This window comes from Haliaeetus albicilla, chromosome 27, assembly GCF_947461875.1.
Source record: "Haliaeetus albicilla chromosome 27, bHalAlb1.1, whole genome shotgun sequence".
In the NCBI taxonomy this organism is placed as follows: Eukaryota; Metazoa; Chordata; class Aves; order Accipitriformes; family Accipitridae; genus Haliaeetus; species Haliaeetus albicilla.
Window position 1 is genome coordinate 15,138,705 of NC_091509.1, and position 27,381 is coordinate 15,166,085.

The window sequence follows — 27,381 nt, forward strand, 5'->3', positions numbered from 1 at the left end:
TTTAACTTTGTAATTACATGGTAGGCGTCCAGCGCAGAAGTGTGGGGTCAGTATCAGGGCATCGCAGGGTAATTATGTGGCCATTTTTGTCTTGTAAATTACAGAGTTATCTTGGGACTGAGAGAAGGAGAACGGCAGCAACTGCTTGACTAATTGGTAGTTTAAAGTTTAATTACCCCAGGCCTGACGTGCTGCCTCGCAGACGCATCTGTGGGAGGGAAGAACGGCTCCAGACCCCGCACGTGGCTCACCCCGCACGGACACAGCGGGTCCTGGGGGGAGCAGCCTCGGCCCCAGCCTGCCCACACCAGCCCGTCCTCTGCTGCGCATCCCTCGGATGGACGGACACATCTGGGGAGGAGCTCTGCTGCGGAAAACCTCCAGCTGCCCTATGGATGGAGGCTATTCCTCTCTTTCTTACCTCCTCCCACACCTCCCTAGGCAGAGAAATTCTCCAGCCTCCTAGGAGAGGACAGCATATTGCTCCAGAAAGATGGCCCTGCTGCTGGCCAACACTGCTCTGTCCTCAGGCAGTACCTCCCTGCATTAAGGGGAGAATCCTTTCCTTAAAGAAATCTTTACATCCAGTTCATTCCTTAGAGCCACGGCAGTCAGATTTGATTTAGCACCAAGTTGCAGAATAGGTACATATGTTATTTTTACTGGAAGGTCAGAGGGATCTTGGAGCATCGTCATTAACAAGTCTGCCCTTAGTGGGACTCTCAGGTTGGCCATGAAACACTTCACCTGGAGGATGCATTTTGAAATGGGGTTAAAACTAGTTAGAAAATGCAAATTGTTACCAATAGTCAACAGCTTCTTATTGGCCTGACCGAAACAAGCTAGGAGGGCAATGCCAGGAACCCAAATGCCCATGACATGCAAAAAAAATCATTATTGCAGCAAGCATTAGTTGACAGTTGGTTTAATTGGCTTTGAAAAGATGCAGATCAAAGCTGAAGGCCAAAAAACCAAAACTATATTGGGTTTGCAAGGCAAGGCTTTGGTAGTGGGGGGGCTACAGGGGTGGCTTCTGCGAGAAGCTGCTAGAAGCTTCCGCCATGTCCGACAGAGCCAACGCCAGCCGGCTCCAAGTTGGACCTGCCGCTGGCCAAGGCTGAGCCCATCAGCAACAGTGGTAGCACCTCTGGGATAACATATTTAAGAAGGGAAAAAAAGTTGCTGTGGCACAGAAACTGCAGCCGCAGAGAGGAGTGAGAACATGTAAGAGAAACAACCCTGCAGACCCCCAGGTCAGTGCAGAAGGAGGGGGAGGAGATGCTCCAGGCGCCAGAGCAGAGATTCCCCTGCAGCCCGTGGGGATGAAGACCCTGGTGAGGCAGGCTGTCCCCCTGCAGCCCAGGGAGGTCTACGGTGGAGCAGATCTCCACCTGCAGCCCGGGGAGGACCCCACGCCAGAGCAGGTGGGTTCCCAAAGGAGGCTGTGACCCCGTGGGAAGCCCACGCTGGAGCAGGGTCCTGGCAGGACCTGTGGCCCCGTGGAGAGAGGAGCCCACACTGGAGCAGGTTTTCTGGCAGGACTTGTGACCCCAGAGGGGGACCCACGCTGGAGCAGTCTGTGCCTGAAGGACTGCAGCCCGTGGGAGGGACCCACGCTGGAGCAGTTCGTGAAGAACTGCAGCCCATGGGAAAGACCCATGTTGGAGAAGTTCGTGGAGGACTGTCTCCTGTGGGAGGGACCCACGCTGGAGCAGGGGAAGAGTGTGAGGAGTCCTCCCGCTGAGGAGGAAGGAGCGGCAGAGACAAGGTGTGATGAACTGACCAGAACACCCATTCCCTGTCCCCCTGGGCTGCTGGGGGGATGGAGGTAGAGAAAATCAGGGTAAAGTTAAGCTCGGGAAGAAGGGAGGGGTGGGGGGGAGGTGTTTTTAAGATTTGGTTTTATTTCTCATTATCCTACTCTGATTTGATTGGTAATAAATTAAACTAATTTCCCCAAGGTGACTGTGTGTTGCCCATGATAGTAATTGGTGAGTGATCTCTCCCTGTCCTTATCTTGACCCACAAGCCCTTTGTTATATTTTCTCTCCCCTGTCCAGCTGAGGTGGGGGGGAGTGATAGAGCAGCTTCGGTGGGCACCTGGTGTCCAGCCAGTGTCAACCAACCACAAAACTCCAGCAACCTTAGAGATACTCTGCAGATAATCTGCTGGCTCAAGATATAAAACATCACAAGAACACTGCAAAGGACTTTGTTGGTTTTTTTACCCAAAAGGTGGATGAGAAAAAAGATATCCAGCTCAGTAACTATAAATATAGTGCTTTACAAAATATGAGATAGCAAAAAAAAAACCCACCAATGAGGGCAACTCACCAAATTTGCCAGAATGTAGTGGTACCCATTCCCATTTTTTTCAAGCTTGATGATCTGCAAGATGAAAACCAAGGATATTTAGCAGAGACCAACTAAGGAAGAAGAGCTTCATTTACCTGCCCTTCCTCCCCCCCACCACTTCCCCCCAATGAGACTGTTCAGTTAGGGACAGGAAGACATAGCAAAAAAAAAGTTCACAATCTTGTTAGAGGAAGGACAGAGTTTTCACACATGATATTTGAGCAGCAAGTCTGAAATTAGACAGGACAAGATCCCCAAGCAGATTCCACAGGCAGGAAGAGTCAACTACCTAAACTGACCTGTCTCTTTATGGGCTCAGGGAAAAAAAACCAAACAGTCGTTTGGGTCTTTTTAAAGGTTAAACAAGATTTATACTTCCAACACTAAAGGAACAAAGTGGGGTCCATTTGTCCTGTGAATGCAGCTGAAACATCAAGCAAGACTAGAGAGCTATTTTGCACATCCTCTGAGCTACAGTCCCTGCCACAAATACCTACCTGGGTGAGATGTCAGGAGGTTTAGACTATAAGGGCAATTTTTCTCCTTTAGTGCATTAAGGTAGCTTCAAACCACATCTCCAGACCAAAGCTGCCTGGGCAAATCACAGAGGATTCCCCTTGCATGTTCGTCGAGATTATTTATATCTTCATATTCATGGTGTCCCAATATATGCTCTTTGCCACTACTCCCTTCTCCTTGATGCCTACAGAGTTAGGTTTTTATTCTCTTTTATCAACACAATTGCTTATGGATCTGTAACATCTGAAAGTTTTTATGTTAGCTGGAAAAGTTTCCCTTGTCTAGGTAGAAAGGCACCACCTGTTGCAGGCTTGCCTCTGATTACTGGGGACAGTTGCTGATCACATGGTCCCTAACTTCTTTTTCTCCCTTGATTTAAAAAAAATACAGGAAGAATAGAGCTAAAAATCACATTATTCTTGCTGACTCCATATTCCCACTGAAATTCCTCTCCATTGATTTCCAGCAGCACTGTTAAATTCTTACCAGGTTACTAAAGCCAGATACCATCTGCATTTGAGCCGATCTACATACAGAAAGAAGACAATGAAAAAAAGCCCAAACCAACATGCCCTCAGAACCTGTAAAAACACAAGAATTGCCAGTTTCTGAGAGAACTGTGCTGTTTCCATAAGGTTTCTTTGCTGGCAACACTACCTCTTATTTCTATGGTCGTATGAATTGATTCTGAACGACTGCCTGCATTGCCAATGCTGTGGCAAAATCTGCATGAACAGTAGAGAGGCCAGCAAGATCCTCACAGCCAGAATGATCATAAAATGACTACTGTGTTGGATTTGACCAGAGATCGGTCTATCCAGGACTTCTCACTGATACCAGGCTGGTAGCAGGTGTTTGAGAAGCGTCAGACAAGGGTACGCACAGACTGATCCTCCCCATGGGACAGCACTCCCAGATTATCATAAGCAGCTATTTAGGGATTTCCAAATGGATTATAAATGAGCTGACACTTGCTCTGTGCAACTGGTTCATCTGCCTTAGCCTTTCTCTGATGAAGTGCTCTTGTATGCACATTAAAACTCATCTGGTTCCCAGCATTAACGTGGGGGTGGCAATTAACTCCAATGCAGGCTTCATTTCGTAGCAGTTTCTGACACAACTAGTATCAGCTCCACCAGCTCCACTGCCCTGTGGTTCTCTGCACAGGATCACTCAGTACGGCTTCTACTGAGCAGTTTGGAGCCCCCAGAAAAAACAACTCTGTATACCTAAGACTATAAAGATATGTACTCTTATTATGGGTAGTTTTCTGAGTATCTTCCATTGCCAGATCTGAGATGCAACATCAAACCCAACTTGTCCTCTTCCATTCATCAACTGAGACTGACCTTTGCAGTAAGTCCCAGACCTTGTGGGAGGAAGGACCATCTCCAGGGCACTGGGATGTCTAAGAATTACGATCCAATTCCCTGTTTCTCCAGTGTCAACAATAGCTGGCATTGGCTCCTTCTGCCCAAACTCTCCCTTTGTTATTTTATTAGGTGTCAGAGTTGATGAACCGGAGAGGGCTGCCATCCAGCTTTCCCTGAGCTGTTAATCTTGCAGCCCATCCACCTGAATTATGAGGCTTGCTTCCTGTGTTTTACACAGTTATTTGTGATCTTAATTTATTTTAAAATGCTTGCTCAGTCCTAATGTGTCCGGATGGTGGTAGCAAGCTGAGGTTATAATAGCATTTATCACTTAGCCTGAACGTGGTGAGAGGCTGTGCTGGGCTGCATGCTGATAGCTCACTTGGGCCACCTAGGTTTCATTACCCACTTCTTAATGGGCCAGTTTGACATCTATTAGAGAGAAATCCTCTCAGAGTGAAACAGTGGCAAAGGAGAAATTCCAGTTATTCATTTTAATGAGAGACAAGGAAGAAACAATACAGGGCTTTGATGGAATACAACCCACCACTTACTTATCCCATTAAGGCTACACAGCACGGCCCCGCGGATATCCTGCCCTGAACCAAGGCCTGGCTCATAAATGACAGCTACCTCGGCAAAGATAAATCATGCCCTTGAGACACAACACAGAGAAATCTCCAAGAAAGAAATCAGGTCATTTTCCCGCGTATCTTTAACACATTGAGCACCGGCTTCTCTACAGCTACGGTCTCCAGAATGTGAGGACTGCCTTGCTGGAGTCAGCAGTGGTTATTTGTGTTATGTGTACGGAGTGGGGAGAAGAGATTAAAAGTGTGTGCAAGCACCAGCGTGTGCGTTTGAGGGACTGATGCTAAACAGCCATGCCCAGCTCTTCTGTTCGCCGGGGAGCACAAATCCACAGCCACCGAAGGACAGAAACAGGCTTGCCAGGGAAGAAGAGAAATGCATTAAAATGTCCCCGAGAGGCTGAGGCAGCTCTTTGAACACCCCAGACACTCAAAGAGAGAGGGCAAACAGAGCAGTGACATCCACGCAGAGGTTCCCGGTGCAGTGAGCTGAGAGACCAGCCGCCAGCCCAAGTTTAAGTCCCAGCTGAATTTCACGTGATAATGAGCTGAACACTATCTTTGACTCCCTCCGGTCATCTGCATGTTGTGAAAGACCTGGCATCCCCTGCTTATACCGGGATAACTACCTCAGCTCTCAGAAATCCCTGTGGACTCAGACCCAGAAGGCAAACGAGGATGAAAATGGACTACACGGGTCTGAAAAAGTTATTCACAGCCCTATTCCTAACAGGAGTGTTACCTCCTAGGCACAGACACCTTGGAATTGCTGTCTTTAATGTAGGAAAATACAACATTTTCCCTCTTTTCCCTGGGAATGGATGCTTTTTACAGCACTGCAAAACAAATAACCACAAGATCTGGATTTTTAGTGCTCTTGCAAATAGCTTTACTTATATCTAAGTTTAACTCTCGCTCCAGTTATGTGAAGAAGCGTGAAAGAAAGACTTATTTCCTGTTCATATTAGGAAAACTAGATAATATTTGACTACAGAACTTAACTTCGTTAGACAAACCAGACTTGAAAAACCAACATCATTAACCCTAGAAATCTGATACACCCTATAGGAAAGCCTGCAGAAAAGACAAATTCACTGCCTAGATCCTGTCAAAAATTTTGTTCAACTGCAGCTACTCCATGGTCAGAGAGAAAATTTTACCCTCCACGATAATCTGGTCTCTCCTTCATGAGTGTGACCTTTACTTTGAGGTTAAAACCTGCTACCTGTTTCGTTATGATATATAATAGAGTAGCACCCAGAGACATCCAGCAAGGATGGATTGTGCTCGTTGCTGAGCCGTGCAGCTGGTGAAATGGCAGTCCTTGCCCCAGACAGCGAGCAGCTGAAGTGTGAGACGGGAGATGACAGGTAGCTTAGACAAGGCGACGCGTGAAGCACGAGGTAAGAGTGAGCTGGTTATGAGAAGTACGATAGCAGGAGTCACAGCGCGCCTGCTGCGTGGCACTGCGCGGCCCTTTCTAAGCCATGTGGGATGGGAGTCACGGCGGTGGGGACGGCCTTGGCTGTAGGTGTGAGAGGGAAAGTATTGTGGCTGGAGTTGAAGAGGGGACACAAGTGTGGACTGAGACCCGTCCATGGGCTTGCATTGGTCTCCTGTCCACAGAAGTTTTTATTCAGGACTAGGGCAACCATCAAGGGAGGCATGGAGGAAAGAGGATGGAGAAAATTGAGGTCTGCACTACTGGGCAACCTATCTAGATTGAGGATGAGTAAGACAGGGCACACAACCTAGCTGCCGAGTCCTCTATTGCATATCCCATCTGCTTCGTGGCCATGGGCTGACAAAACAGCTGGGAGATGGCTGTGAATGAACGTGTGTCTCTCGCTACAAGGCATGAGAGGAGCTGGAAACATCCGATCCTGCTACAGCCTGGATGCCCTGCGAGGACGGTGAGCTCTAGCCTGAGCTGGAGACAGGGTTCCTGAGGACTACAGATGTACCATAAAGCTTCTCCATCTCTGTCCTGCTGGCTCTCATTGTGAGAAATTGGTGCAGCACATGGAGGTTGGAGGACCAGGAGTCTGGCAGTGCCAATTCACACCTCCACCCTATCTCACAGGAGGTGGGAAAAGTGGAGGAAAACTCAGCAGAATAAGGAAGTGCCACGTCTTGTGCACGTTGCCTGGAGGAATTAGCACAAAGCAAACTTGTTGGGCAGTAAGGGGGTGTAAAGGGTTCAGCAGAGGAATCAAACAAGCAATAAACATGGAGCAACAAAGATCACTCAGCATGAATACATGAGAGCTTCTAGTATTGATACAGCTATACAGTTTCCACAGTAACACCACGGAGAAATACCTGCGAGCTCGGCAGCCTGCTGCAATGCACATGCACCACATCCAATGAGAGCCACAATGACACACGGATCAGACAAGAATGGGGAGGAGAACTGCTCCAGGAGAAACAACCCTTCCCGTCCAGAAACAACCCTTCCCGTCCTGCATGCAAGACCCCTCCCAGAAGACCCGCACCAACACAACCTTGCTAAGGATGATGTTCAGCCGCTCAGATTCACAGTCCACCACCACCAGCCTTTCCTTCTTCTTCTCCAGCTCCTGGAAGAGCATGCGGTAGCCCTCTTCTGTTGTTGTCAGGATGTTGACAGCTGTCACCTGCCAGTTCTTCTCGGCTGCAGTGTCCAGCACTTTCTGTAGGACCGACAAACCTACGATGGGAAGACAGGGTGAAGAGGACAGCAGGGAGAGAACCAGGTTTTAGTTGTGCAATGGCATCTTTCCATCCTTCTGACAGCCTGCAGAGGTGCCCCAAGCCAGGCTGGATAAAGCATTGCAAGAGTGCAGCAGAACTACAGAGAGCAGCTAACAGTCTAGCATCTTACCCAAACACAGCTAGGCTTGTATTAATGACTCCTGCTTTTCCTGTCCTAGCACAGGAAAATAGGATGATTCCAGGCCCAGTTTTCCTTTGTAATCGGCAGATCAGTCTCGTTGATCAGGCCCTGCTGTGGGATTCAGATAAGAGCTATAATCCCTGTCTTCTTGTCTGTCACTAGCCAAATCACTTGATTTCTCTGGGCCATAGTTCCCTTCTTGTCTTTGATCTGTTTAGGCTGTACGCTCCTAGGGTTAGGGACACCCTTAGCAATCACAGTATGCAACCATATTCAGCGTCTCTGTCTCTCTTGGCATCTCATCAGAAAACTTCCATTATTTTTAAAAGAATCTTGCCTGAATTACATGCACAGCCTTCCAGAGGAGATACACGTAGTCAGCACCGCTCTGCAGTCCTGCTAGACAACCCTGCCTACTGCAGTCCTTTTGGGATATTCAGCGTGCCCATGCCTCGTGACAACAGAAAGCAGGGTGGGATGCTTTTATACCTTCTCCTTGTCTCTTAAGGTCATCCTGTCCCTGCAAGGGCTAACGGTAACTTCCAGGACAGAGCTGTGAACCACCCTTACCTCTGCACTGACCTCCACAAGTCTGTTTTGCTCTTGGCCTCCAAGCTTAGAGCTTTAAAGGCATCTGAGAGCTGAGGAAACTGAATCACAGAGCAATGAGCTCACTAGCCCTGTTCATGGTTTAGAAAGTTAGTTAATATCTTCCAAGAACCCCACAAAGGCTTTTGTTATTTTATATAGACAGCTAACATGCACTAACATGGGGAACTTGGAATTTTCCAAGCTACCTGCCAAAAACACACACAGGTATCACAACTGGATGTGGGCTCAGGTGAGATCTGAGCAGCTGTTGGTTCACATTTGTAAACATGGGACTTGGTGGCCTTGAGTTTGACAGACCTATTCAATATGGGACCTATTCAATATAAACAATTTCCCCATTTGAAACTCAAACCACTTACACATTAAGTATTTCCCTTGTGTTGATGGGATTCAGACCTGACCCTATGAACACAGACATACTGAGTCAGGGTAACGCTTCATCTAGAACAACGTCCACCTTCTGCAGTAATGGATATTTAGAAAAGGAATAAAGAACAGAGAAGGCATAGGGTGACCCTTCCTTTAGCCACCCTCTCAGCCTCCAGCAACCCATAGTAAGAGGACTTCTTGAGGCAAAGACTCCATCTAGCCCACTATGTTCAATTGTCTGGTGACCCTTCCCATGTACTTGTGACTTACCCCGGTCAGCATCATAAATGTACACAAACTTCTGCCAGCTGTAGTGCTCGATGACACTGATGAGGGCATCCTGGAGCTCTGGGCGAAGCTGGAGAACAAACTGGTTGGACGTTTCAACGGGGAAGCTTGGTGTTATGAAGCAGACGTGAAGAGCCCCACAGAAAGACGTGAGCATGTTGACAGTCCTTCTCTCGTAAAATCCAAAGATGGCATAGACGCCCTTGGAGAACTGCGAGCAGACTGGAGAAACAGAGAGAAAGGTCATGAGGGCAGAAGGACAAGGAGGTTTCTCAGGGAAGTCACCAAAATAAACCTTTTCCCTGAGATAAGCTGCAGGGTCTCTGGACTAGATCATTTTCCCTGAGGTCTGTGGGTTGGTGAACCCAATGTGTGAAGGACAGGGCTTGTGGCCATTGGGTTGCTCTGCCCTTGATCTCCACAGACCTGCTTTACCTCTGATAGGCAGAAGCGACACAGAAGAGTGAATTCAGTATCCCCAGGGCTCTGCTGAAGATTTTGCTGCTTCTGGGACAAAATGTGTTATCTGAACAAGGGAAGCCCTCAGCAGAAAAGCACGGTGGCTCACCAAGCCCTGCCTCCTTGGGATGGCAGCTGCCTGGCCGGTGGACCTGCTTTATTATGGGGGAGAAAGGCTGCAGTTAGAGCTTGCTATTGCAGCTCCAGATGCATTCAAGGAGCAGAAGGAAAGCATTTGCATGACCGCACAGCCCTTTGCAGCCAATGACTTCAAGAGGCAACCGTGGGTTTGACCTCAGAAGCTGAGACCATGCTGAGAAGGCACCTCAGCAAAGGTTCACCTAGGTTTCATGCAGTCATAGCACAGTTACAGGGAGTTTTGGCCCGGGACGTGAGCTGAGGTCAGAGCCTCGGACACCTGGGGTGCGTTGGTACTTGGACACCCGCGTGGCAATTTCTGGTTTCCTCACAAAGCCACGGTGGGGAAGGCTGTGGGCCCAGTGCGGTAGTGGTGGTGGCCTGGGAGATCTCCATGAGGAGTGCTCGCCGAGTCCTCTGGCAGATTTTTGTGTCTGATCTCAGCAGCTGTCTCTGTGCTGCGCAGGGAGGGCTCTCTCGGGTTGGAGCCCTTCTCTGGAGAGCACTTAATGAGATCGTGGGAGCTGCTGGAAAAATGCCTCAGGATCTCAGTGAGGCAGAGAGAGTTCACACTTTGGGTTGTAAAACCTAGCCCCTGAGACAGTCAGACTCGTTTAATATCACCCCTGTTTATGGCACATCCCAAGTTACCATCAATAAATCTCCAAGCTGGAGGTGGTGGCAGTGACAGCGTTTTCCCTGTGTCAGAACTCCTGGCACTAGTGTCTCCTCCTGTTGTCACTCTGACTCTGAAGACCTTTGGCTGTGACATTTATACTGACTCAACACTTCACACATCACTCGCCAGGCCCGCCCCGCCCCCCCCAACAGAATGCAGGGTGAGAAGTTGGATGTGACATTTTGGGGTCCCCAGCAAGTGTTCTGCACTGCTTGGGAATCCCTTGACCTGGTTTCTGCTGGTAGCCACCAGTACCTAACCTTCTGCATGTGTGGCTGGAGACAGGCTCCTAAACATGAGCTTACTGCATCCTTAGCTGGGCTCCATCCAAGCTTTGTCCCTCCAGCCAGGACCAGAAGTCGTCCCCAACTGGCTTACAGCCATCCTGGATATGATTACCTTGTTCCTCACTTCTCTACTGCCAACATCAAATATTCAGAGGGAAGAGCAAGAAATCCTGCTTCCCACTGTGCAAAGCGAGTCCCCACTCCTATCTCACCACCAAAACTAAGCAGCCAGCTATTTGAAATGGCACAGTGTCGAGAGCTGAGAACTGAATCTCATGACACTGGTGGGAATTTCTCCTTCCTCTTGGAGTTGAGCCCAGGTTTTGGGCATCCCAGCCCAGCAGTTTGTCCCCAAGGTCACCCATCTTCTTTTCACTGCTCAGCATCTGTGATCTCACATACCTCAGCACCCTCCTCCCCCAAAGTAATTTGTATTTCTGTAGGGCAGGGACTTCTCACGAAGCCCGAACCATGACAGAAATAAAACCCTCTTCACTTTATTTTCACGGCAGTGTCTCTCTTTGCAATCAGCAATTGTGTCTGTATCAGCTGGAGTCACTGCCCTCATCATAAGACTGACACATTCAGGAAGAAAAGTAGCAGATACGGATAGAAATAGGCTGAACATCATTTTCATGTGACTGGACCAGTGGGTCTAATGAACAGTGCGATATACCATATGTGAGAGATCAGAACATGATCTCTGGAGACCCAGGCTTCAGACTCACCGAATTATTAAAGTGACATTCTTGGGGCAGCTGAACAATCCAGCACAATTAATAATGCAGACAATAAACTTAGCTGGCCTGTTTTGTTTTGGGCAAGCCATGGCTTCCTTGAATTTTATTTTCTATTTGAAATGAATCTATTATTTTTTAGATTTTTTTTTAACTCTGTGGCTCAGTCACGCTCAGGCAGCCCTCCTACACTGTTCTGAGACACTCATCAATCCCAGCGTTTGAAACAGATTGCACCAACGACAACTGGGAGAACGAACAGTCTTTATCATTAGTAAGTTTGGAAAGAACCCTAGCTCGCTTTGTACTTTCAGACTAAGAGGGGCCATGGACAAGGCAGATAATTTGGAAAAAAAAAAAAAAAAAAAAAAGGCTTGCTGAGGTTTATCACCCAAAGAACAACAAAGAAACTGTTGTGTCAGTTAATCTGGAAAAATGAAAAGAGTGAGAACTGCAGCCACCTTTCTGGGACTGAACTTAGCATAATGTAAAAGTGGTGGCTGCAAAATTATGTGACTCTCAGGACTATTTTAAATTACAGATGTTCCAAATGAATTTACCCAGCAAAACTAAAAAGAAGTTACTTGCCATTTATTTAATACACTAAGAGATCACTGGAATTTCTTTATATTTACTTTAATTGTTTTATTAAGCAAATTTATTAACAATTGTGTTCTCATTTGATTGCTCTGCAACTTCCTAATAACATAATATTAAGAATTGTAAACCTTAACTAGAGGAAGCAAATATTTTAAACTCTCTTTGCTTTTCTAGTGGGGAGGAAGCTTTTCAGTTCCTCAGCAGTCACTAGCCTCTGACTGATGCTTTTCTAAAAAGATTAAGAAACACAAAAGGGATAAAGATCATGCTGGAATGGAAAGTCCGAAAAGTTGAGCTCTTCTGGTCAACTGGCTGGTGATAACATCACACTTTGCAAACCTCGTGCCAACTACCTGTTGACAGCTAGATGGCCACAGCCTGGCTTTTCCTACAGAAGAGAGTTGCAGTCAATCTGGTAATTAGCTCTGGCAGTTGAATTTGGACAGTTCAGCCTCTGCTCATTCCTGCAGGTGGGAAACTGGGTGAAATGCAACAGCGTAAATGTTTGCATATGCAAGGATGCGAGCGTGAGTGGAGAGTGTTTACTTGGATGTAAATGCAGACATTTGTGACAGTTTGCATATGCTATTCTTGGCCTCTGGGCTGCGCAAAGGGAAAGAAGGACAGAGAACATCTATTCTGGGCTGTAACTATGCTATCATCTTACAACAAATTTGTAATTAATTACAGAATAGTTTTCCTCTAAACAAGCCCTCAGAAAATATAGTTCATAATGATTGATAACTATGGCAACTGCTACCATATTCACCCTGATCGGTCTTGTAGAATTGATCAGGTTGGGACTTCTGGCTGGGACATTCCTGGTGTGTGCTGCACCAGGCACCACGGACATCCCATTTCCCTCCTTCTCCAGGCATAGGATCTCTCACTGGGGCTCCCTAGTGCCATTTCATGAACAAAATTAGGTAAAAGCTGAGGCATTAATTTGATTGTCACCTGGTTACGCGGGAAAGACAGCCCAGCGACAACCATCTGCTCTTTGGGTACAACTCCGCAGTGCCTGTTGCAGCTGGGTGAGGTGAGAGCTCCGCAGACTGTTCTAAAAGCACTTCTAACTTACAGTAAAAATTAAAATAGTTTTGTAAGTTAGTTAGAAAGTGACTGATGTGGCAGAGCAAGCAGGAGGAGGCCTTCCCTCTCCCTCTGTGGAAAGGTAGCTGTCGTGGAGGTGGTGTGTCCTTGAATTCAGATGAGGAAAAAGCACACGTGCTTCACTCATGCTTGAAATCTCCAGACTCTAGGATTTTTAGTCCTGCAGTTTATCTCAAGTTTCTCTTTTCATATGGAAATATTCAAGGTAAAGCATGTAAATCGGAGAGAGGAAACACTGATTTTATTGAAAGCACACACAGGATAGGACACCTACTTGGCAGCTGGAGGAAGGCAGCTCTGGCCACCTTTGCAAATGCTTCCAAGAAAAAGAAAAATACATTCCCACACCTTTAAATTGCACATTTGCTCTGCAGAAGAGGAAAGCAAAAGACATGTTTCAAGCATATAAAAATTTCTGGTAGACTTTTTTTGGCAAAAGCTCTCAAGCAGACACAGAGAGAGTAGATGCACAAGACTGATTTCTGCATTTACAAGTCTTATGAGGAGCAGCTGAGGGAACTGGGGTTGTTTAGTCTGGAGAAAAGGAGGCTGAGGGGAGACCTGATCGCTCTCTACAACTACCTGAAGGACGTTGTAGCGAGGTGGGTGGAACTAGGACGAGAGGAAATGGCCTCAAGTTGCGGCAGGGGAGGTTTAGATTGGACATTAGGAAAAATTTCTTTACTGAAAGGGTTGTCAGGCATTGGAACAGGCTGCCCAGGGACGTGGTTGAGTCACCATCCCTGGAGGCGTTCAAAAAGCGTGTAGACAAGGCACTTCAGGACATGGTTTAGTGGCCATGGTTGATGGTTGGACTCGATGATCTTAAAGGTCTTTTCCAACCTAAATGATTCTATGATTTAGGAAGGCCAGAGATACTTTGCAACTGGAGGTTTGATCTGATCCATGTGAAAGGCAGATGTCAGCTATAACAGATATCTCATTTGGATTTCAGCAAAGACAGAAGGGAAACCAAAAAGTTTCTCTTGGAAACGGTCACGACAAAGAGGGGCTGAAACAGTCTTGGCATTTGAGGGAGGAGGAAGGGCAAATGGGCTGCACAGAAGGATGGGAATGAGGATTTGGTCTCCAGGAGTGAAAATGGTGCAATTCTGCTGAGAATCTGCAAACAGGACTGCAAAAAGGGAACTGCTCCCCATGGACACAGCTGGAGAAGTCGCCTGGTAGGAGATCCTGGCAACCGCTCATCTGCCATTTCCTTTAGAAGCAGAATTTTCACCATTTCACTGAGTTTAAGACTAGAAAGGGACATTAGATCATTTCTACTGACTTTTTATATCTCATGGACCATTAAGTTTTACCCAGCTACCCTTGAAGACAGCCAATAATATGGTTTAGTTGACTCTCAGGAGACTCAACTGCCTCTGTCAGAGAACAGAAGTAGCAGAGACAGTGCTAATACCCAAAGCCACAAGAGCAGTAAAAAACCTGATTAAACAAAATATCCCCAGATGTTCCCCACAAACAACTCATGTTCTCTGTTGCAGAAGGAGACAAAACCCCTAGATGGTCCCTGCCAGATCTCAGAAGCCTTCCCGACCCTGGAGGATGTCGTATCTGAGATCCCTCTAGGAGGGAAGACACTGCGCCCTCTCCAGGAAAGCCATTCCTATGATACTGAGCTGCGGATGTTGTGAGGATTTTGAGCAACCTATTCTTCATAGCCCAAGCAGGCAGGAAAAGAAAAGTGCAATTTGAAAATGTAGACTCCAAGACAATAAGAAATCTTTGAAACCTCCCAATCCAGCACACACAGCACTTACTCCAGAAACCAAATTAACAAATGCCTTTTAAAAATTGCAAGATGAGTGTGGCCAGACTTTGAGTGTAATAAAATAGTCAGCTCAGTCTACTGTCCTCAGTAAGCTATTAAAGATTAGCCCTGCAGTGCCTGCAGCCCCAATACCAGTGTGCCACCTCCTTCATCTGCCCAAACTCCTGGGACACAGAACCAAAACTCTCACTTGCAGCAAAACATACTCATTGACAACAGTGGTGTCAAGGAGCAGTTTCCACTTGCTTTTCTTTGCTCACTTGGAGTGTACGTGTGCACATGTGGTAAAGAGGAGGGGGGACGTGCATGTGTAATTTATTCTTAGCATGCCCTGGCTGTGTGCGACCCTCACATAGTGATGGAGAACCTGACATCAGGTTGACGAAGCTGGTGGAATTACAATGAAAGAGCGCTAGTGTCTGCTTCAATTAGGATCAGCTCAGCTTTCCTCCCAAATGTTTGTCCTCACAGTTCTCCAGTGTGGTGTAGGTGCCAGAGCGCATCTCTTCAGCACATCCCAACGACAGCATGTTCCCACAGATTTTTCTAGCAGGGGAAAGCCAAACAGATTCTACACTCCCCCATCACTCCACGCATGTATTTAGCTGACAGCAGATATGTCCCATATATTTGATCAACTGCAAATCAGGCTGATGTGATATCACAAGAAATACATGTTTCTCTTTCAAATATGTAAAAGACACAGAAGTGTGCTCCCTACCATCATTTTCCTGCACTGCTGCTCTAACCATCTTGGAAGCTGGAAAGTAGTGTTGATTTTTACATTAAGATCTGCTTTCCTTCCCTCATATTTAAACAATAATCTATGACTGAAGAGCTGCTCATAACTGTTTATGCCGATAGCTTCAATTTTTTTAGTTAAGTTCGCCTGCCTGACAAGTAAGTCTTAGTTTGCCTGGCTGACAAATGATGTTTCCCTTGAGATCAAATTGGATTTGGGGTACTTCTTTCTCGCATGCTGCTCAGTTTAAGGAAACAGAAATAGCATGGTGCTTTTGTCAACAAAAAATTAATGACATGGACTCTCAGTCATTTAAGTGCACTTCTGAATTATAATCATGGTGGTGGAAGATATGGCCACGGGAAGCTGACTTTAACCTCTCTGTCAAAGGGACCAGTTGAAAATCCTAGCTCTTCCACTTGTGTACTTCACACCTGGAAACCTCTTTTCCTTTTTCTACTAGAGTCTTCGAATGTAGTTTTTATCCAGTGTGACTACAAAACAGAATAGAAAATCCAAATATCAAAGGTCTTAATGGGGTCACTGAGCTTGTTGAAAAAAAGGAAAGAAGGAAAAACAAGTTGTTTGACAAGACTTTCCTTGCTTGCTTTGCTTGTTTTTAAACATATTGTTACTTTGGGATTGCTAACATTTTGTCGAATCACATAAAATCAAGAATTAAATATATTGAAGGGTTTCCAGTCAATACTCAAACTATTTCTGAGCAATGGTGACACTTTTAATAGAAATTAGATGCAAATCCCCTACATGAAACACCTGAGATCATGAGCATTTTTTAACGGGTCCTGGCCAAGAATCCAAAGGAGATGTGGGCATGTATCTGCTGAGACCTGGGACTTCTGGGGTCACAGACTTGGATGTTGCCATAAATAAGACATCAGCTGACAGCTGTATTTTCTGGGTAGCCTTCAATTGATGGCTAACCCATTGAAAGAGAACAGAGACACCCCTGGAAAAGAAATGATGCCCATCTCAAGCAGCATTCAGACTTTGCAAAAGCCCATTCCTTCTGTGGTTAGAATTAGGTTATTATTCTAATAGGGACAGGCTGGCTAATGAGGGTCCTGTGGCTAACAGATCAGATTATGTGTAAGGGGAAATGGGTCCAGTGCCATCACTGTATCAGGTTTGTTATCTAATCATGACTTGGATCTTTGCTTGCGAGGTGGAGGAAGGCAACTGCCTTTCTCCGAGCCCCATCTGTTCCAGTCCTTCAGGTCAGAGACTGCCTCTTGCGCCATGCTTGTATAGACCCAAAATGAGACCATATTCTGAGCTGGAAGCACTGATGCCATGCTCTCAAGCTGTGTAAGGTTCTTGCTGTCTACTGCCTTCATCTCTCCAGTGTCCCATACCAGAGCCACAGCTTTTCCACCAGCACTCCCTGCTTCCATAACTTTTTTAAAACAGGAAAGACATGCAGAAGGGCTTTGGTGCCTGGAAACAATTCTGCATTTTTCAGCTCTACTAGAGGATCTGACCTTTCCACCTCGCCTCATTTTTAAAATGAGAGTCTTTAAAAAAAGATCCTCTTTTCCTACATGCCAGTCTGGCTCATTTCTGGGGTACAGCTAGCAGTCAAACCATGGCAAGCAAACCCATTTGGGATACAGTCTTCTGAGATACTTTTATGGCACATTATGTCATTAAAAATCATCATATTTTGTTAATGAAAAGTACATCTCCTGCTGCTGGAGCCCAGGGATGGCCCAACTGTGGCTCTTGAGCCTTGCATGGCTTTTGAGCAGTTTGACATTGACACGTATGCCAGAACTGTCTTGCACTGTCAGCCGATCTGCTGGGCAGTCCACCTTTATGCTGTGTCCAGAAAGCAGCAAACAGAAGATGCTGGCCATGCTGGGTTGCCCCGGAGCAGCAGAAGCTCTACAAAACCAGCTACTATCTCCTGCTCACAAGCCTCACCTCACCTGCAGCTCCCCTAGAAGGAGGGGGTGATGCCTCACAGGGCGTTTAGCCGCAGGTGGATGTTCCTACGGGCCCCACGGGCTCTGGAAGACCAGCTATCCCTGCTCTTATCCAAGCTCCTACAATGAAATAGAAAGCCTCAAATTTGTCCTCATTGAACTCTCCATCTCTGAAGCAGAGCCATAAATATTAAAGCAAGATTACTACAAATGAAAAAGTGACAGCGATATTATAAAAGGAGGCGAGTGATGATGGTTGAACCAATTTTGCTTCTGCTGTTTTATTAGTTGGCCTTTTGTATTATATTGGTCCTTCTGCTGATATCGCTATACTCAGAAAACTAAGTACAGTATCACAGTGTAGCTTTCTGCTGGGAAGCATGAACAACAACAGAGGAAAAGAACAAAGCACCAAAACCACAGCATGTTAATACGGTACATAGCACCCTGCTCTTAGTTCAGTACAACATTTAATTCTGGGCTGTAAGAGCTGAATTATTAAAACAGAGTAAAAAGAGGGGAGTGAGGGGTGGGAGGGGGGAACATAAGCAACAGCAGAAAGCAAATGTGTCACGTAAATAAGAGCGCACTGCAGATGAAATGCTTCAATAGCTTCTTTCCTTTCCCTAATACATTATATCTGTTCATAGACATTAAAGCCTGCAACTGTGTTCAGTGCAAGCCTCGGGTTCTGATGTAAGTGCCTGTCTTGAAACGCATTGCAGGTTGCAATGCAAAAACCAGACTATGGACTTCCCCTGGAAAAGTTATTCCAACATTAACGTTACTTCCATTGGGGAAGGAGAGCATTAACATTTACCTCAACAACTCCTTTCTTAATCTTCATCCCGATAATTACAGTTTTGGTCCCATCTCCCTGTGCGTCATAAAGCATGTGCATACACACTCCCAAATTTTCTCTGGTCTGTGCTTTTGCAGATGTACCAGTTTGGAAGCCAAACTGATGCCTCAGTCTCTGATGTGGTCCCTGTGGCATTCCTGAGATTTGTGTTGTTGCCTCCAAATGAGAAAACAGTATTTTGGTAAATTTTCTCTACTGTGTTGTTTCTGGTTTTTTTTAGGATTATTCCCTGCTCATAATAATGTCTCCGTTAGCCCTTCCCTGAAGTCTGCTCCAGGCACAGAGTTCAGTTATGATATATATACTCCTTCCTTCAGGTTTGTAATGAAGGTCGCAAGCAAGACTGTTTTCAGCTGCAGCTCTGTATCAGCCTCTCTCCCTGCCAAATCAGCTCAATACCTTTTAATTTTCCAATACAGTCCTGCCCTGTGAGGCTTTGGCCATTTGTAATCTACAGGATTACAGTCTTTTGGGCCACTGAATTCCATACTGTAAATTACAGCATCGGGACCCAGTTTTGTGATTTGGCAGGCAACTGAAGAACAGACTAACTTTCAACATGGTTATTTCCATGCCGAGACCTGACAATGCATTTGTGAGCAAGATGGGCAGTCGGAACAGCCGTACTTGGAGAGCAGGTCTGAGTAGGAAGGTCTTACCCAGTGACCAGTGACAGCAGGAGACTGGGTGGCCCAGCAGACCTCCTCCAGTCCTGGGTCTACGTGTGGTATTTTCTGTGCCTGCTTTGGGATCTCGGCCAACGCTTGGAAGTGCTGAGGTCTGACCTGTATACAAAGCTCCCCTTTCTGCTTCTGTCCTGGTTTCAGCTGGGATGTAGTTAGCTGTCTTCCTAGTAGCTGGTACAGTGCTATGTTTTGAGTTCATTATGTGAAGAATGTTGATAACACTGATGTTTTCAGTTGTTGCTCAGTAGTGTTTAGACTACAGTCAAGGATTTTTCAGCTTCTCATGCCCAGCCAGGGCACCTGACCCAAACTGGCCAACAGTGTATTCCATACCATGGGACGTCCCGTCTAGTTTAGGAACTGGGAAGTGGGGGGGGGGGGGGGGGGGGGCGGGGATTCACCATGGGGGGACTGGCTGGGTGTCGGTCAGCGGGTGGTGAGCAATTGCCCTGTGCATCATTTGTACATTTCAATCCTTTTATTACTACTGTTGTCATTTTATTAGTGTTATCATTATCATTATTAGTCTCTTCTTTTCTATTCTATTAAATCGTTCTTATCTCAACCCAGGAGTTTTACTTCTTTTCCTGATTTTCTCCCCCATCCCACTGGATGGGGGGGAGTGAGTGAGCGGCTGCGTGGTGCTTAGTTGCTGGCTGGGGTTAAACCACGACAGCTTCTAACAGTTCTCACGGTGGCTTTAAACATTTCCCTTGCCAGACACTGAGCTTTCACTAGCAAGATACATGACATGTACTGAAAGCATATGCCTGTTTGAGAATGACAAGTCACACAGAGCAGTTCGGATCACAGCACCTGGACAACTACACACCAACGCTCTCGTGTCAGCGATGATGTGGTCTCATGCCCTGGGCCTGTTTGTCCTCATGAAGTCGGAGGTGAGCACCTATAATCCCTTCTCTTTTCTCCCTGTCACTATTTTTTTTCCACTTCTGCTTCTAAATTTCCGCATTTTAATTGTTTTGTGCTACAGTGCATAAAACCTTATGCTTGCCTGCCACCGAAATAACACAACTAATTTTAAGGCTTCCTTCAATAACAGACTGGAAATTAACAACTTCATTTATTAACACTCCACCTTTTTCTATTCAAAGCAGCCAAAGAACCTGACAAAACACACACACACTTGCATGCACACCCTCTGCAATGATTCCTCCATGGTCCCAAACACTTCTTGGGCATATATTTATACTCAGGTGCAAGGACTGGGCTTCTTGGTCTCAGGTGTCAGACCCCTAATGCTCTTCAGCCTACACAGTCAGCTGCAGACAGGCAAAGCAGGTGTTAAACTCCGTAAAGTCAGACTGGGCATGGTCCTGGTGTGCCCAGCTTTTAATCCCCACTTTGGGTGCATATGAAAAGAGACCTTTATATTTCCTTAAACACTGGCTCCCTTTCCTGACAGTGATTTTTTAAATTGACAAGAAAATCCCCGAAACAACCCCCTTTATAAACTCCAGGGGTGTGTTGCCTTCAAAGAAACACAGGGATATGCCATATCCCATACACCTACGCAGGATGTGTGGGTGTTATTATTAATTCTAATTGGCTCAGAATTACACTTATCCTGTTATCCCCCCCACATGGGTACCCGCTATAGATGCAACTGTCACTCTACACGTGTTTGTAGGATGCCTGGCACAACGCTACGAGGCCTCTGTGAGGTGCTCTAAGGTATGCATGTTAAAGAGTAATAAAGCAAGCCACCGAATAGCCTCCTTCAAGTAGAGAATTACCTTCCCAGCAGAGAGGAGAGAAATGATCTGGCTGGCTCACCGCAGAATGTAAAACAAAGGATAAGGAGGGACCTAAATGGAGAGCCAGAAGAATTTTCCCTCACCTAATTGATCTTTTCAGTAGTGATGATATCTTGTGTGTGCTCTACCTTAAAATATCTCCCAGTCTAGGAGGGAGGCTGGCTGATGCAGGCTGTCAAGAGGGCACAGAGGATGCTTCCCTCTTGTGGTAAGCTATTGTTGGCCTTTTTGACATTATTTGACTCCCTGCTCATTTAAAAATAAAAGGCAGCAGGCAAAAAGCACAGGATACATTGTGTGTGGAAAAAGCACCACCAAGCTCACCTCTCCACGGGAATACAGTCTCACTGGGCTGGGCAAAGAAGGAAGAACTTGCACTTATCCAGTACAAAGCATTCCTCTTCAAACAAAACCTCTCACATAGAGGACAGAGCATCTTGTCCTTGGCGACTTGAAATGGGAAGCGGTACTTAAACCCACCAGCTGTCTGACACGTTATTTATAAACATACACATTTTCTATAAATTTTCAATGCTAGATTACAGGTATCTGCTGAGCTAGCAAGACAGATGCTCCAAAACCTACACATGCCATCACTGCTCCAAAAGTGCCATCTTTTCTGCAATCACTGGAGCCATTAGAGTCTTCTGAAAAGAAGAGCAGCAAAGGTACAAACCCAGCAAACTACACGCAGCATGCAAGGGTTAAGTCCCTAGAGCACAACCCTTTTGTGTTACCTGGTTGTAAATTGTATTCACCTAAGGTCTGTGAAAGCAGGAACGGTTCTGAAACCCCATTTAACACCTCAGCAAGAGCTGAGTTAGGTGCAGAGTGACAAGATCCTTTGACATCTGAGAGTGCTGGCTTTTGTGGGCTTAAGTGCCTCCCTTGGTGGTTCTTTGCTATAGTAATTTCTTGTAGGGTTTTTATTTTTCCTTTTCACATTAATGTTCCATTCCATTGTGCTCATAGCTTTCTTCAGCCCTACTTAATGTCAGGGGGAATATTACCATTTCTTCCCTGTCATTAGAACAGCTTTAATCCTGTCTGCACTGCAAGGGCAATAAATGATAATAGTTACCACATTTTTATTTCTGCAGTGCCTCTGAGCACCAGGTTTTTTGAAAAATCCCAAACAAACAAGTTTAAGCTTGGGATCTTTTAAACCCGGTGGGAGACTGTGTTGTCTGGGGAGCAGGAACGCAGAACTGTGACAGATGGTGAGATCTGGACCTATGGTTTGCAATTTTATGGTCTCTGGTGAAACTTCTGTGCAAATTGCTCGCTGTGGGTGGTGGAACAAACAGTTTACATGAAGTGCATCTAGCTAGCATGCCCAGATGGAGCTTCTATGGAGAGGTGATACTTGTTAAAACCGGGGCTGCAAGGAGCTGTAGAAGGCAGCTTCCCTCTCGCCGAAGTGAAGGCATCCCCTGGGGACTGCGAACGGTGGGGATGGGGGACCTGGGGGAGCTCCACTCTCTGCCCCACTGCTCCAACAAACCTGCGGGTAGACCTGGAGCCCCCAAAATACCAAATATCAACCAGGGAGCTGGCTACATAGCAAGACCTTCACGGGAAATAAAGTAGAATTCAAGATTTGCCTAAAAAATCTTGGGTAAAATCTGTGTCATTTTACCAGCATGACAGAGAGGACTTTTACAGCTACAGGTTTGTCCTGAACCTGCATTTGGATCCATAACAATAATCTCCCATGCCAAACAGGTCCCATGAGGAAACAAACCTCACAAGACCAAAGAAAGGACCAAGAGGTGGGAGAAGCTACAAAGCACATCACCAATTACATAAAACCACCTTGGATGCCTATCTTTTGCCTAAAAGACCCTTGACCAACCAATTCCCATTAATGTTAGTGACACATGGCATCAAATTCTGAGACACAAAGCATTATAATAATGTTTTCTAGAGACACAATAGCTTTGGGAAAGACTTTTCTGCTAGATGTTTCACTTGCAGAGCTTCATGTGTTCACAATAAAGACTGAGGCTAATGAAAAATACTAAGTCATCTTCTCTACATAGAGGCCAGTGAAGATACTGGGAGCATCTCAATTATGCTGAACAACCTGTGCTGCCAATGGGACTGAGAAAATAGTCTGGAAAAATGGGATGTGTGTCTTAGGTAGAAGAATGTGGGAACATCCTTAACATTAGGAAAACACAGATCTCTTCCTGACATGCCTAGTTACATACAAACACCTTCTCTACTGATTTCCATTCTGGGAGAATTTTTAAGCTCCTGAAGGAAGAGACTCTCCAGTGAGCTGCAAAGACCAAGAGAGATGATATAAACCACTCTGCATAAATGCAAATAGCGAGGAGGCCAGCCAGAGCACGGGAAGGGAAGCTGTAAGAAACTTGGGGTCATTCATCATTTGGGAGAAGTGACACCGCACATACAGATGCAGCTTCTGTCTCAAGCAGTTACTCAGTGAAAACCAAAGACTATGACATGATTTAGGCAGCTACTGAGAAAACCCCACTGCTTCTCAGCAGAAACTTTACCTGTAAAATATTATTTAGACAGAAAAGCAGCAGCAGACTGGAGTATGCTAATTTGTACCACTTTTTGCAGGCATCAGAGAGACTCTTTCACTATTCACCAGACGTTGCTCACGTCTTATGTTGACATGGGAGAGAGATGCCTGTGATAAAATACACTTGTCCATGAAATCAGAGTCACTGGCCACCCTGGGTCAGGCAGGCCTTGAACAGCGAGGCACCAGGAGCAGCAGGTTTTCAAGGAGTGGAAACAGTCCTTGGATTTAACAAAAATTGTGCGAGATAACTGAGCCATGGAAAGCTTCACATGTCAGGTGTTAGATTTGCTTCCCACATGGAAAACTGGGGAAACGACACTGTGCAATGGACTCTAACCGTACATTGAAAATGAGCACATGGATGGCTAAAGGTATAATTAACCTAATTAAGGCACCATTTATTCCAGAAGCCTCCAAGGGGAAAGGTAGGTAGAACTGCCAACTACAAGAGAAGGCTGGCAGGGCAGAAGCTGCTGCCACTGGTGGGCAAAACCATGATAAAGACTTGGTCTGAAAGGATCAAGGCAAAAAGAAACATCCCAGGGGCAGATTCATCTGTCTCTTGGTGCGCACAAGAAGCCAGGGGTGCAGTGTAAAAGTCTGTGATTTACACCTCTGGGATTGTCCTAGATAAGGCGATGAGGGCTGCGATTTTCTCCTTTCTGTACTGCAACCCATTTTAGGTGCTAAATGTGGCAGAGGAGTGTGTAGCCTTCACTTTGAGTTCCTGACCCTCCTGTTAGAGAAAAGATTGATTTCCCTGTGAGAGAAATTCTTTTTGGCTACCTATATTTAACATGGCAGTGAACATCTGCAGTCATATTTCCTAAACATTTGTTGTGATCATTCCTCTGCACTGTTAGTCCTGACAGTACAGTGGTGTTAGTTGAGACCCTTGGTAGCATTTCCAAAACATGCTTAAATGACTTAGTTGACTACCACGTCTCTTTAAAGAAGAGATGTTGGAATGATCTGAAGGTGATTTGGGATCTAGGCATGTAAGGAAGCCATATGGTATGTGCAGCCTTTGAAAATTGAGCCTTAAGTCACATATACTGAAAGGATGTCTCCTGTGACACCTTTTATCAGTGTACTCTTAAGGTACACTGATGCTTTCCTGACATTGCCTGTGGAGCAATGGAAGAACTGGGATGCCACGTGGGGCAGGTTTGGTTGACAGAGGTCCTCTGTGCACCTGCACTTTGCACCGACCTGATGGCGCAGCTGTAAATGCACAGCTATAACCCACTTGCATCATCCTGTGAACTTCATTCTCAAATCTCCCATGGAAGGACTGGAGTAATGAGAAAATAATCCACTTTCTGCCTGGTTAGAAAGAATAGTCTATGCTATATAAGTAAGATAGCTAAGAAAACCTTTATTTCAGTGTAGAAAAGTTGTCTACATTATAGTCTCCCTAGTAACTACATTGAGGCCACCAGAATTACACTGGGTCTAAGTATGGTCTAGTTTTGCCAGCTGGGAAACACAACATGTTTCCTGAATGAGGCCACAGGGATACGGGACCTGATTTGTGTGTGCAGTCAGCTGTGACTTGCTTGTAAAGTGTACTTGCTTCACGTCTGCTCGAGCATAGGTCGCCAAGGTCCTCCTCAGAAGAGTCCTCAGGCATGAAACCAAAAGGAATTTGTGATAAAAGACCCCTAAGAAACTTCTCCTGACATCCTTATTGGAAAATCCTTCAAAACAAATGTATGGGAAATAAGAAACCTGAGGAGATGTAAAAGCTAGAAAGGAGAAGGGGAACAGGGAAAAGTAGATGCAAGCTTGAGGTTCATTGGTGGGGGAACAGCCAATTTAATTTCAAAATCAATTAGGGCTTTAAAACAGAAAAACAAGCATGAAAGAGAGCCTGAAGTGGGGCTGAGTGCAGGAGCATTCAGAGACCCAAGGGCCAGGTGCCTATTTCTAGAAGGCAGGGGAGAAAAATGGGCTTTCAACTTTTGGGTCACTCTGTCTTTTCTCTCTCCGAATGGACAAAGACAGTAACGCTTTGTCCTTCCTTAACGCTGCCTAGTCTTAGTTAAGAAGGAGTTTTTCAAACCTCACTCGCTGAAGCCTGGCAGCCTATCCTCCATGAGGGTTTTTAACCTCATTTCACAGTTGGACAGACTAAGCCAGTCACCTGCGTGAAGCCACAGAACAATTTTGGGCTGGGACCCAAGTGCCCCCACACAAGCCCCTCTTCGTTGGATGATGTGAAGAACAGGCCCATTGCAATGTTTTTCCAGTAGGATGCTCACAATTCACCAGTGAAATGCATCTCCTCAGTGGACGGTGGCTGCTCCCTGGGGCGCTCCCTGTCCCCGTTTGCTCTTCTCGCCCATCCTTTCGGAGGAGGGAACATGCTGACAGCAGAACAGGGCAGCACTGCAATGGGTGTGATGCTCCTCTCCAAGCACATACAGACTTGGCACCTCACCCAAGGCTCGGGGATTTTGTGACCAGCTGTTGAGTGAGCACTTTGAAATGGAGCTCATGTCCTGGCTTTAACACTAAACCCATTGCAATTCCTCTCACAGCTCAACCTCATCCCCTGCTGATTCGTGCTGGGCTAAAGGTTTCTAAAAGGAAGAAGGACAACACGACCCCTCGCCTGAAAGACTGGAGACCTTCCCAGAACAAAACTATGGTCCCCCTAATGTCCCTTTTTTTGGTGCTTTCTGGGTGATTTAATGATTTGTTAGCTTTTAAAAACCAGAAGGGCTATCTAATCACGATGGTCATGCTTGACTTCCAGCACAGTGCAGAGCTGGGTGCCCAACTGGTGGCTCTTGAGCAGAGCTAGTGCCAGGCAGTGGTTTCTGGGCCAAGAAAATCCCTCCCTGTGGGGCAGGGATGGCCTGGACCAGGACGTCTGTGGGCCTCAATGCAAGTCCCTCCTGTCTCCAGTCCTCAACAGAGCAAAGGGGAGTTGTTATCCCTGTTGGCTCCGCCAGGCGGGTGCGATATGGACTGTGGGTCTCAGTTAAATGAAGATGTAGGAGGGGAAGTTGGCCACCTTTGCCATAGAACTCGTCCTATTCCTGCATCACACTGAAATGCCTTTTGTTGGAAAACAGAGTATCTTTAAGAAAGATATAAAGACCCTATTTTATGGACAATCTCTATATTTTAGGATCATGCTTCTACAGGAAATTTTCGTCAGTACTAATAAAGACTCTTCATTTCTTGTTGGAAGCCTCCTACTTTATTTTCTAGCCATGAGATCTTGTATTTGTGCAGCACCTAGCACCAAGGGGAATCTCAGATTGAAGCTACTTGGTTTTTATACTTCTTCCTTAAAAATAAATACATTATTGAAAGCTACAAAGCAACTGGCCAGGCTTTTGATGATCTTTCATTAAACAGAAAGCAAACATTCAAATAGTCTACCGGACAAGCAAAGTATCAACTTTTTTGAAGAAAAGTTACCCTAGACACCCCAGCTATTTTAGTTCATTTTATCATAAAAGGTTCGGTAGCCTTTACTTTTAGCGCCTCTGAGATGAAACTAATGCTGATGGAACAGATCCAATAAAGACAGACAATAAAGCTAGCTGAATTTTTTCAACATTTCTTTTTTTTTTCCCCTCCAAATGAAAACTGAGGTTTGATCAAAAGCAGGAAGTGGTTGATTTTGACAAAACACCCTGATTTTCCCACGGAAAAGTAGAAGGGGGAAAAAATTTACTGTTAAGTAAGAATGTTAAAAAATAAGTGTCAGGATGCAATCAACCCACCTCCCTTGCTCTGGATCATAAATTGCCCTAAGACTGCTGCCAGTATCCTTCCCACCTAGAAGAGGTGCTGCAATGGCAGCCAGCCAGAGCAGCAGGGGTAAATCTGAGGGGAGAGGTGGAGAATACGGGGTCAATGGAAACGTTGCCAGCATTCATGCTCAGCTGCGGGTGGGATGTTCAGAGCCCTGTCTCCTGTAAAAACCACACTTAAATAGCACTTATCCCACACCTGGACAACCTCTGCCCAGCCTTTTGTCCTGCCCTGCTCATGGCGT

At 45.9% G+C, this 27,381-nt stretch overlaps 1 protein-coding gene across 2 annotated transcripts in view; it reads right to left on the reverse strand.

Moving 5' to 3' along the window:
• The window catches only part of GRIA1 (glutamate ionotropic receptor AMPA type subunit 1), a 130,888-nt gene that overhangs the window by 60,171 nt on the left and 43,336 nt on the right, over positions 1 to 27,381 (reverse strand). For both annotated transcript variants that reach the window (XM_069773024.1, XM_069773023.1), the window contains exons 3-5: positions 8,964 to 9,203; positions 7,342 to 7,526; positions 2,335 to 2,388 (exon numbers count right to left, since the gene is read on the reverse strand). In XM_069773024.1, the coding sequence (XP_069629125.1) occupies positions 2,335 to 2,388; positions 7,342 to 7,526; positions 8,964 to 9,203 (479 nt within the window). The remainder of the gene's footprint in view (positions 1 to 2,334; positions 2,389 to 7,341; positions 7,527 to 8,963; positions 9,204 to 27,381) is intronic.